General features: G+C 40.0%; 2 protein-coding genes across 2 annotated transcripts in view; one reads left to right on the top strand and one right to left on the bottom strand.

Moving 5' to 3' along the window:
• Positions 498–1,025, top strand: LOC109839300 (zinc-finger homeodomain protein 6-like). The gene has a single exon (XM_020407732.1). The coding sequence runs from the start codon at positions 498–500 to the stop codon at positions 1,023–1,025; it is 528 nt and encodes a 175-aa protein (XP_020263321.1).
• LOC109828962 (ATPase family AAA domain-containing protein 3-A-like) overlaps positions 11,876–12,922 on the bottom strand; it is a 7,549-nt gene continuing 6,502 nt past the window's right edge. The window contains exon 8 of the mRNA XM_020395981.1: positions 11,876–12,705. Coding sequence (XP_020251570.1) covers positions 12,177–12,705 — 529 coding nt within the window. The 3' untranslated portion in view covers positions 11,876–12,176. The remainder of the gene's footprint in view (positions 12,706–12,922) is intronic.

Genomic DNA, 12,922 nt, shown 5'->3' with positions numbered 1-12,922 from the left:
AAAATTAGATTCGTGGGTCTCCGAGTTTGTGGTTGCATGCAGCTAAAAAATTAGAAAGACTCAACCTTTGCTATCAAACCCCACATGGGACTGTAAAAAAAAGAAACCCAAAAAGATCCAAACTTTTCCGACCAAATCCGCCATGGATCAATTCAGGCCAGCTCAAAACGACAAAGCCGACGACCCTCGACCCTCCTCATCGGCCTTCACCCCTCCTTCGATTAATCCGACCCGCGAATTCCACGTTCGCGGCTTTCTCAAAACGCATCCTCTCCCCACCTCCTCCTCTCTCTATCCCAAGACCCCAATATCGCGAGCTCCAATTTCGTACGCTCAAACGGCTTCGGATGCCTCGACAACGACGCCGTTAAACGACGGCGATTCCGCTACCGCGAAGTGGCCTCCGCGCAACGCACGCCGCCTCGCTGCGGCGGCCACGTCAACGCTGACGGATGCGGCGAGCTTCATGCGCGGCGCGCCCCCGCCGACGCGCTAAAATGCGCCGCCCTAGCGGTGGCCACGCGAGCTATCCACCATGCAGGAATCGCCCAACCGACAACTCGCGAAACTCTCGTTGCCGTCTTATATCGGCGTCCGCCTCTGCTGCCCTCCTCCCTCCTCCAAACCCGAACCCGAACCCGAACCCGATACCAAACTCTCAGTCGTCGAGTGAGGAGAAAAACAATGGTTATGTTGCAAGCGTTACTGCCAATGTTAGTAATGTGGAGGGTTATCGGGTCGGGTTGCAATCGGGCGAGGCCCGAAAGAAGAGGTTTCGGACAAAGTTTAGCCCGGAGCAGAAGGAGAAGATGAGGGCATTCGCGGGTCGGGTCGGGTGGAGAATCCACAAGAAGGATGAGGGGGAAATGGAGAGGTTTTGTAATGAGATTGGAGTTAGTAGACAAGTGGTTAAGGTTTGGATGCATAATAACAAGCATTTGGTGACTAAGAAGCAGGATGGTGATGATCAAGAGAGAGAGGTTAAGGTTGAAGGTGAGCACCAAAATCAAGTTGATGGAGTTTGATTTTGATGATGATGATGATTTGGATGGATGTTTTTTTGGGTTGATTTTGGTATGGGTTTCTTCATATCATGTTATATATGTGTTTATCCTTTGCTTAATCTAGTGCTTAGAAGGGTTATTATCTCATGCATGCACTAATTACACAAAATTTCATGATTCTATGCAATTGCTTTAGTACCCATTTTCATGTTTTGGTATTTATTGGAAATATTTTCTTATAATTTTTTTTAATATGGGATCATATCATATGATATGTGTATTATATATGCTTGCTTAATTTAGTGCTTAAATAAGTTTCAAAGAGCTATTATCTCATGCATGCGCTAATTGATTAACTTGTGTTTAACTAGAAACACAAAATTTTGATGCTTATATCCTATTGCTCCACCATCACCCATTTCTATTTTTTTCTCTAGTTAATATGGAAAAACCCCATTTCTATGGTATCTTGTGTGTTATGCTTTTCTTAATTTTCCTTGATTATTGGAAAGAAAAACCATTTTCCGAAATATTTTCTTCTAATTTCATGTTAGTTTAGTTTGATGTGCCATTATTTTCTCAGTTTGGTACTAAACATCAATCTAGCTAGAAATAGGTTATTATCTCATGCATGCACTGATTTTGTTGTTGTACCCAATTGGGTTGAGCTAAAAAGACCCAAATTTTCATGCAACAATTTTCCTATGGGAGAAGCTTGGATTTTTTGGAAATGGGAAAAAATCATGGTGATTCCTATTTTCTCTGGAGATTGATTGATTGTTTGGTAAGTAGACAAGAATCTGTCTTTCATTGCTCTTTCATTAATTATGCTCCCCCAATCAATTTTCCTAGTTTTTGTTATTAATAGTTCCCAATCTAGATTAGCTTTTTATTCTTTTGGGTTTTGTTACTACTTTTCTCTTCTGCTCTTGTGATATTTCCTCTAGAAATTATTGTGTTATTTTATAATGTAAAATATTTCATCTATATAATTACGTGATTATTCTTCTTGTCTACTCTTGCTCTGTTGATCCACTGTAAATTTCCATCATTTAGACTCTTCCACTGTAAATTTCCATTCTACTCTTGATTCCTTTGCAGTCTTTTTTTCTCTTTTCTTGTGTTCATTTCAAAACTGTGTTCTTTTAAATTTTAATCATGAAGTATTATGATGTGAGATTTTCTCCTCCTTCAATGTTTCTTGTGTTTGATGCAAGGGAATCAATCAAAGCCCATGCATGTTTCTTTCCTCTTGCTCCAAAACAAGAATTTTATGCTTTTAAAGCCTCCATCCACTTCCAAAACAGTGTTCTTTTTCTTCTTTATTTATAAATATTGTGGCCTAAAATCCCCTCTTCTTCTTCTTCGTCCTATGCTTTCTTGTGCTTGATGTCATGTCTGAGCACAAAACCTTGTGTTTCATAATTTTTTCTACATCAAAACAGTGACAATTTTTCCTTTTCCTTTTTTTTTTAAATTTTATGCCAAACAACACAATGATACCAAAAAGCTCTCAAGCTTATCTCCTCTTTTATTGCACCACCACCCATCTTTGCCACTCTGAGAGGCTAATTTTGTCTCATTCTTTCCAAATATCTGACATTTTTGCTTGCTAGCCAGCGAGCCTCCAGTTGTCAAATTAATGGTTAATGCAGTCAAAAGTTGTTCTTTACAACCAAACCTATGATGATCATGAAATTTTTGAACTGTACCTTAATTATCAATTACCATTGAAGCTTATTGTGTATATGTTGTTGTTTTATAAGTACGAAGCATGGCTTATGTAGCTTTTGCTTTTCTTAGTGACCTCTAGGATTGATTTTGTGTTTGCTCTTCTAATGAGCAAGTGATTAGTTTTTTTAATACACTATAATTAGTTTCTTTCGGGTAGATCTTTGCCTACTTTGGCAAAAATATAATCATAGTATCTTAAACATTGAGCTTATTATGTATATAAGGATGGTTGAACTAGCAAAGCAACATTTTTGCATGGCTATATTGTCTTCTACTTTTCCTAATTGCTTCTTGGAGGTTGTGTTAATTGTTCTATTTGGGCTTAATTGCACTTAAATACATTATAGTTTCCCATATGTTGCACTTATATACCTTCACTTATATACCATAAAGACACCCTCAGTTGTTTGGCAGCAGTTGTATACCTAAAGTCAAGGTTATCAAAAGCACTATGTGGCCTACGCGTTGGACCCGACGCCTAGCACTTAGGTGAGAACTTTGGCAGTTTTTTTATTTTTTTTATTTTATAGTTATAATAGTTGATAGTAAATACCAATATTATAGAAAGCTTAGACGCCAGACTGGTGCCTAGGTAGATTTCTTTTTCGTTTAAGTGGTGGTGAAGAAGATTTTGCTGAGGGTCAAAGGAGCTTGAGGAGATGTTCATAGTTGGACGATGGAGGAGTTTGGAGGACGTGGAGGTTAGAACGCAGGAAATCACAATCACGACCTAAAGGGTTCAATCCACACAGGTGCAGGCCACACTCCTCTAGGCACTCTCAAAACCTAGGTAAGTAGCCTAGGTACTGTCTAGGCGCTAGGCGTTGGTAGTGGCCTCTGTATTGCCTAGGCCTAGGCGTACGCCTAGGCGAACTAGACGGATGCTTTTTAAAACATGGTCTAAAGTCTTTGAAATATGCACTTAAGTACCTTAACGTTTTTTAAGTTGGCACTTAATTCCTAAAAGTTTTAAAAACTTGCACTTAAATACCGTTAATTATGCAAACTTGAGGGTATTTAAGAGCAAGTTGAGAAAGCTTTAGGATATTTAAGTGCACATTTTTAAACTTTAGGGTATGTAAATGCTGCCAAAACAAGTGAGGATATATAAATGCGTTTTAAAAATTTTAGGGTAATAAGTATTGCCCATAAACTAGTGGGGGCATACAAGTTCAAAGTCGGGAAACTAGAGGTCTTTAAGTGCAATTAAGCCTTCTACGTAGTACAAAAATAGCCATCCTTTTTCTCTCCCCTTTAAGAGGCTTTTTAAATGCTAAGGTGATTACTGAGATGATACCGCATGAAGAAAGTTATTAGGGCTTTGCTAGTCACCAAGAAGATGTTTATTAGTATGATGCTTTTGCTTTTCTTAATGGTTTATTGGGTATTGTGTTCTTTGTACTTGTTTACGAGTACAAAAATAGTAGGACTTTTGTTTCACTCTTTAATGGTCTTTAAATAATTAAGATAAAGATTAGTGAGAGCACTGAGATGTTACTTTATGAGCAAATTGATTAGGGTTTATTTTGATACTTTCGAGGAGAAGTTGCTTCTTTGGGCAACCCTACTCGTATAATTGGATGTACTTAGCATATGATTAGAAAGTGATTAAATGTTCATTGAACCTGAGCTTTCTATTCCTTCTTTTAGCAAGGAGCCTAAATTTCTAGTTAGTTTCGATCTGCTTTCTAAACTGAAGCGTGGGGACTGATCTCATGAGTTTGGCTACACACCAACTCTCTCTCTCTCTCTCTCTCTCTCCCTCTCACTTTATTACTTCTGATGGATTACCTTAATGTTTATCACTTAAAACTACTTTGATGTGAGATGGGTTTGTGAGACTTCAATTGCTTTCATTGATTTCACACAATTGCTTCTTTTAATAACAAGTACAAAGTTATAATGAGATCATCTACCTCACTTTTGTATGCTTTCTTCACATGCATATGCATATATGGAGGGTTCATACCTCCTTAATTGTATATCATATTTTACATCTTTCTTTATTTGTACCCATTAAATACCCTCAAAGTCTTCACCATTGATATCATGAACTTCTTTTTTCTATTCCTAGAAAAACCCCAAAGTTCCAAAAAAAAGGTCTATCTTTGATACTCCATGTTAAGTCATTTTAAGTATCAAAGTAAGAGAACAGGTGTAAACTTTGGGATATATTAGTGCAAATTAACCCTTTTCATCTTTCCGCTTTAAATATTAGGTTAAAGAAAACTCCTTAAGTCCATTGCAAAACAAATTAACAACCTTTTAGTTGCGTCGAGAGGTGTGAATTGTTTGTATTAAAATGAACCTGTACTTTAACACGCTCCCAAGAAATTAAGAAATTATCACCTTAGTTATCAAAGTCTACGTGATACATGTCTCAGTCTTACCAAGTATATGCCTGAGGATTCATTATTCCTTTATTCACCTCGTTGAGACCGTGACACATTATCGTCATGACAATGCTAGAAAATCCCTTTGTATGTCAATAATATGAAAACGACATGGTCGGTCGACCGAAAATGCAACTCAGTTGACCGAATACAGGAAAATTCAAAGCTACAGGAAATGTCTCTATTCGGCCGACTGATGAACAATATCAGTCAACAGATAACATGCACTATAACATGCACGTTACAGTGTTGGAAAACATCATTCTGGTCAGTCAACCAATCCACCTAATCAGTTGACTGATGGAGACTTATCAGTCGATCGATAGAGTTTTTCGGTCGACTGATAGCGAGTTATTAGGCTGATTCAGATTCCTAGCCTGTTTTGGTTTGGGTGTTTATATAAATTTAAACACATTTTCTAGGGTTTTAAGAGAGGTGTTAATCAGAGAAAATTGGTTGTTTTGAGCACTTTGAGAGGGAGATTATTTGTTGGTGAGTGAGATCTTTTGGTTAGGGTTATTTTGAGTGTTTGAGAGAGTTGTAACTAATTGTAATTCTCCTCATATAGTGAAATCTCCTCATTCTCCCCGTGGACGTAGGCAATTGTCGAACCACGTAAATTCTCTGTGTTTGTGATTCGTTTTGGTCATTCTATTATGGACTACACTCGTTTGTGATTCTTCATGCGTTGCTTATCGACTCATTGGAGATTGTGCACGCTTCCGCCGGGCGCAACAATTAGTATCAGAGCCTAGGGTTTCAGACCTAGGGTTTGTTTTGGGTGGACGAAAATTCGGTATAGGAAGCTTGGATCTTGGAGATCTAGGTGTCGATGGAGATAGCTTGCGGAATTGCCGTTGGAGATCTCGCTTTCCTCGTGTAGTTAGGAGATCGTGTTGGAATCCAATCTAGGGTTCAATTTGGGTAATTTCTCAACTCTAACAAGTTCGAATATTTTCTCTACAATTTTGGAGTTAGCAAGCAATGGCAGGAGAAAGTGGTGAAAGTAGCAAGGCTACGGCAAATATAGTTCAGATTGCACTTTAGAATACGAAAATCAGTGTTGTGAAGTATGACGGCAAAATCAATTTTGGATTGTGGATGAGTGATGTGCAGGATGCATTGAATGCTCAAAACTTGGAAGAGGCGATCATGACTCATGAGAGGCCACTGAAGTATGATGAGATAATATGAGACAAGATGAATCGAAATGATTGTAGGGTAATTATATCTTGTTTAGAATAAGAGTTGAAGTACGATGTTATCGATGTCACGTCTACGATGAAGATGTGAGAGGTTCTTAACAACAAGTATCTTACGAAGAGTGTTGAGAATCGGTTGCACTTGCTGCAGAGATTATTCAGATTCAAGATGTCCAGGGGTACCTTACTTGCACATTATGTGAACAACTACACAAAGTTATTGTCGGACTTGGAGAATGTTAATGAGAAGATGTCGGATGAGTACAAGGCGATCATTTTGTTAGGCTCATTACCCGATGAAGATTTTGATACCTTCGTGCTCACATTGTTGAATGGTAGATCTTCTATCATCTATAGTGAAGTGACTAATGCATTGATGAATTTCGATTTGAGGAGGAAGGATAAAGAGTCTTCCAGAGCTAGCACTTCAGAAGAAGCATTGCCGACAAGAAGAATGAGTCCCTATCCTAGAGGTGGTAATCGGGGAATGTCAAAGTCAAGAGGACACTACCAAATTGCCAAGAATCAGTGTGCTTTCTGCAGAGAACAAGGACATTGGAAGAGAGATTGCCTAAAGCTCAGAGAGAAGGAGAATAGTAAGAAGAAGGGCCCGAAGGTTAATAAGGTGAATGTTGCTAAGAGTGGTAACAATTCCGATGATTCGTGTTTTTCTCTATTGATTACTCCAGAGATTACCCATGCGGAAGCATCAGATTGGATGTTGGATTCTAGTGCTACTTAACATGTGACCCCCCGGAGAGATTGGTTTGCATCGTTTTAGGAGCTCGATGGAGGTGTAGTGGTTATGGGAAATAATCAGTCCCGTGGCATTTGTGTGATAGGTACCGTCAGGATTCGAATGCACGACGGAGTTATAAGAGAATTGAATGAAGTAAGGTTTGTTCCTCAGCCGAAGAAGAATCTTATTTCTATTGGAGCTTTGGAGGCAAATAGATTCAAGATAACTTTTGAGAATGTTGTAGCTAAAGTTACTAAGAGATCTTTAGTAATTATGAAAGGAGTCGCGATAGAAATCTCTATTATCTGAAGGGAAGTACCGAGATTGGCTAGGTAGCTTCAGCAATTTCAGAGACGGATGCGAGCAGACTTTGGCACTTCAGATTTGGGCACACAGGGGAAAAGTCATTGCAGGTATTGTGCAAGCATGGACTATTGAAGGGAGCCAAGAGTGAGAAAGTTGAATTCTGTGAGCATTGTATTCTTAGCAAGAAGACTACAGTGACTTTCAGGACAACCATTCATAGGACGACAGACATCTTGGACTACGTACACACGGATGTTTAGGGTCCCACCAAGACGACATCACTTGGTGGTCGACATTGGTTCGTCACATTTATAGATGATTATTCTAGGCGTTGTTAGGTGTACACCATAAAGCAGAAGAGTGAAGTCCTAGAGATATTTGTGGAGTGAAAAAAAGGTTGAAACTGCAGATAGGGAGAAAGATCAAGGCGTTGAGATCCGATAACGGTGGAGAGTACACATCAGACCCCTTTCAACAGCTATGTTGAGACGATGTTATAGAGAGATACTTCAAAGTTAGTCATACGCCACAGAAGAATAGGGTGACAGAGAGGTTGAATCGGTCTTTATTAGAGAAGGTCCGATGTTTATTGTCGCAAAGTGATTTAGAGAAGATCTTTTGGGCTAAGGCACTTACACATGCGAGCCACCTCATCAATAGCCTGCATTCATCTGCGATAGAGGGATAGACTCCTATGGAGATGTGGTCGGGAGAACCAGCACATGATTATGATCAACTCAAGATTTGTGACTGTCCTATATTTTATCATATTAAAATTGATAAGTTGGAACCTTGAGCTAAAAATATCATATTTGTGGGTTTCAAGCGTGGAGTGAAAGGATACAAGCTTTGGAATCCAGTTGAGAAAAAGATTGTGCTGAGAAGAGACGTCACATTTGATGAGGCTTCGCTCTTGAAGTCTCCTAGCTCTCATCAGGTGGAGAGCACCCTGACAAATGAGACATCGTAGGTGGTGGAGATTGATGCAGCTTCATAGTGTCCTGATGAGACCGTATCCATTAGAGTGCCAACTAAGGTGATGTCAGGCGAGCACAGTGATGATTTGAAGGATATAGGTGCAACAGAGCAGGATCAAGAACCGACGGTTCAGGTTCATAATTCTATTGCAGTTTGGAGACCCAGGAGGGACATACGGTTGTTAGCGAGGTATACAGATATAATGATTGCTTATGCACTTCCGGTAGAGAGTGTCAATGAGATGATTTCTACTACATTTAGAGAGGCCGAGTAGAGTTCGGAGGCTGATTTGTGGCAGATTGCTATGCAGGAGGAGATGAAGTTTCTTCATAGGAATCACACATGAGAGTTTGTCGAGCTTCCAAAAGGGCGGAAGGCAATTGGTTGCAAATGAGTATATACCAAGAAGGAAGGCATTCAGGGCACTCCAATGAGGTTTAAAGCTAGGTTGGTAGCGAAGTGTTATGCTCAAGAAGAAGGTATTGACTACAATGAGGTATTCTCTCCGGTGGTGAAGCACTATTCGATTCGGATCTTACTAGCTTTGGTGGCACAATATGGACTGGAATTGGATCAGTTGAACGTGAAACCAATTTTTTTTCATGGTGATTTTGATGAGGAAATTTATATAACTCAGTCATTGGGGTTTCAAGCTACATGGAAAGAAAGATTGGTTTGTAAATTGAAGAAGTCGTACATTAGGAGCCAGTTTGATCCTTGCGTGTACTATCACAAGTTGTATGGAGGTGCGTACATTTATTTGTTGTTTTATGTCGATGACATGTTGGTTGCTTTCATTTCTTGATCTGCCATAGATGAATTGAAGAAGCAGTTTTCGACCAAGTTTGAGACGAAGGATTTGAGTGAAACAAAACACATTTTGGGGATGGAGATCAGCAGCGACAGAGATAATGGCAGAATTTGTTTGACACAAGTGACTTATTTGAAGAAGGTGCTACAGCGATTTAATGTCAGTATGGAGACGAAGTCAATCAGTGTACCTTTGGGAGCCCATTTAAAGCTTTCAGCTAATCTTTCACCGAAGTCAGTTGAAAATAGAGAGTTGATGTCGAAGACTCCTTATGCGAGCGTAGTGGGAAGTTTGATGTACGTCATGGTATGTACGAGGCCGTATTTGTCACACGCAGTTAGCATGATTTTACGATACATGCACAACCCGGGTCCGAGTTATTGGGATGTCGTGAGGTGAATATTTTCGTACATTCGAGGTACTCTCAACGTTGATTTTGTGTTTGAGGGGGACACTAGTGGTGGGTATTTGTGTATTGGTTATATCGATTCAGACTATGTTAGAGATTTGGATAAGCGTCGGTCGACGATGGGGTATGTGTTCACTTTGACCCGTGCGCCAATGTGTTGGAGACGCACCTTGCAGTCTATAGTTGCTTTGTCAAGGACAGAGACAGAGTATATGGCGATTACAGAGGTTGTTAAGGAGGCAATTTGGCTTCGAGGACTTTTGGATGATCTTGGTATTCCACAGCGGTCTGTCACCATTCGTTGTGATAGCATGAGTTCTATCTATTTGGTGAAGAATCAGGTTTTCCATGCGAAGACGAAGCACATTAACGTTCGTTATCACTTCGTCCGAGATGTTCTTGAAGATGGGGATGTGGAGCTCGTGAAGATCCACACAAAAGACAATCTAGCAGATATGCTCACGAAGGTGGTCCCTAGCAACAAGTTCGGTCATTGCAGAAGCTTGTTGCGGATTTACGCTTGTTGAGACCTTTCGAGGCCATTTGGATGAACTACGGACGGCTTGATCTCTTTGGAGAGGGGATACATAGGCAACCACATTAGTATAGCCGGATTTGAAGAGACGACGTATTGGTGCTCATGTTAGTGTCGGCTCAGTTTTGGGAACATTTCACCGAGCTGGAGAATTGTGAAAACAGCGTGGTCGGTCGATCGAAAATGCAACTCAGTCAACCGAATACAGAAAATTCGAAGCTACAAGAAATGTCTCTGTTCGGTCGACTGGTGAACAGTATCAGTCGACCAATAACATGCATGTTACAGGGTTGGAAAACATCGTTCTGGTCAGTCGACCGATCCACCCAATCGGTCGACTGATGAAGACTTATCGATCGATCGATAGAGTTTTTCGGTCGACTGATAGCGGGTTACTGGGCTGATTCGGATTCCTAGCCTATTTTGGTTTGGGTGTTTATATAAAGTTACACACATTTTCTAGGGTTTTAAGAGAGGCGTTAATCAGAGAAAATTGGTTGTTTTGAGCACTTTGAGAGGGAGATTATTTGTTGGTGAGTGAGATCTTTTGGTTAGGGTTATTTTGAGTATTTGAGAGAGTTGTAACATATTGTGTTTCTCCTCATATAGTGAAATATCCTCATCCTCTCTTCGTGGACATAGGCAAATTACCGAACCACATAAATTCTCTGTGTTTGTAATTGATTTTGGTCATTCTATTGTGGACTGCAGTCGTATGTGATTCTTCCTGCGTTGCTTACCGACTCGTTAGAAATTGTGCACGCTTCCGCCATGCGCAACAAATAACACATATTATTCTCTTCTACACATATTATTCTATTATGGACCATTATATGTTACTCCTTATCGTATGGCTAAATGAGAATTTTGTAATAGCGGTGGTAAGGGGCTGTTTGGTTCCTTTTTTTTGTGGTAAAAGTGGGGAAATCTGTCAAAAATGTCAGCTTTTTGGCAGCTTTCCCCCAAAATCACCCCTTAAAAAGGTGATTTTGGGGGAAAGCTGTCAAAAAACTAACATTTTTGACAGATTTCTCCTCTTTTACCACCCAAAAAAACCTATGTTTAAACTGATTCAATTGTTTTTCCAAAAATAAATTCAATTTATTGCTTTTTTCAAAAGTAAATTCAATTTGTAGCTTTTCTCCCCCAAAATCACCCCTTAAAAAGGTGATTTTGGGGGAAAGCTGCCAAAAAGCTGACATTTTTGGCAGGTTTCCCCTCTTTTACCACCCAAAAAAACCTATCCAAACAGCCCTTAACTGCAAGCCCAAGGTCTTCGTAAACAGTAGAAAGTTCCAGTATGTCCGAAACCCCACACTTTCGGGTCGGCACGGCCCATGGGTTCTTAGGCCGGAGTTGTTACTCGGGGACATTTTAACGGGCTCACCAATTATTCACATAGTTAATTTTTGGGGACAGGGTAAATTGATGTATAGTTGTTCCTAGATTGTCCCCAAGTTGGCTTTGTATGTAGCTTACCTACGGAAGAATGTGTCTTTGCAAACTAATAATAATCAGATGAATATATGTAATAAAATAATAGAAAAGACATGGTGGTGTATACGTGATTAAGATTACTCTAAAGCGGAAAAAAAAAAATTAAATAAAAAAAAAAAATCCATGCATCAGATGACGAAAAATTCTTACCATTCACATCGCATAGACGTTGAGCGCAAGCAAACATTCTTACCAAGTTCATTTTAGCCAACTCTGGTGCTATTTGCTCCATTGACTATCATCACCACCACTTACCATAACTGGTGCATTTAATGATCTCTGTTATACATGATCAAGCTGTCTCAATCAATGCTATTTTCCTAAGAATGCTTTGTATACCCTCGTCGTATTAAATTGAAAATCATTACGTCTTGTTACAGACATAGGAAACATGTAATTTACCTACAATAACAATTATGGTAGCGTTTCCTCCTCACTGTTGTCAGTTACAAGCGTTATGATTTTATACCCAAGTGAAGCTCATAGTGCCTCAAATATTGATGTAGTTCAATACTCTCAGAAAAATAGGGGACACATCAAAGCCTCAATGAGCGAAAACATTAAAGCCTCAATGACTACTCCCGCCCTCACCAGCAAGCTTTAGACGCTGATGATGCTCTGCCACCTTATAATCCACAATCTCCATAAACAGCTGAGAATCCAACACACAGTCCTCTCGCCCGTATACCGCAGCCTGAACGCTTGCCATCAGCTTCGCAATCTCTCTCCCGGAGAACCCCTCAGTTTTCCTTGCTGCTTCAAGAATCACATCGTCACCCACATCCTTCACAAATATCTTCTGCTGCTCTTTCTTATAAAGAGATCTCCAAATGGGGAATCGATTATCATTATCATCGTCAATGTTGTCTTTGGAAATGTATCGCTTTAAGTAGAGTTTGAGAAGCTTGAACCGTTCTTCCTCTCTGGGGAGGGGGAATTCGAGAACTTCGTCGATGCGGTCAGTTATCGCGGCATCAAGGTCGCCAGGTCTGTTGGTAGCGAGGACGAGGACTATGTCTCTTGACTGGTCTCCAGTACGGAAGAGGAGCGCGTTGAGAGCGCTGCGCTGGGCTTCGCTCATGTGCTGGCTGTTACGCCTGTATGCATAGCAAAAGATTGGATGGCGATGAGAAGGCACCAAAAATATTTACAGTTCAAAATGAAGTTTGGTTTGTTGCAACATATTGCAACTGTAGTTGCATGACATGAACCAATTGTAATTGTTTGTTTCCTTGCAACTAATAAATGCATTTGCAATCGCAATCGCAAAAAGGCCGAATTTGTTAACAGATGCCTGGGCCACTCGAAACTTTG

Source organism: Asparagus officinalis, chromosome 1 (assembly GCF_001876935.1).
Source record: "Asparagus officinalis chromosome 1, Aspof.V1, whole genome shotgun sequence".
In the NCBI taxonomy this organism is placed as follows: Eukaryota; Viridiplantae; Streptophyta; class Magnoliopsida; order Asparagales; family Asparagaceae; genus Asparagus; species Asparagus officinalis.
The sequence above is the reverse complement of the archived record's forward strand: the minus strand, read 5'-3'. Positions and strand labels throughout refer to the sequence as shown.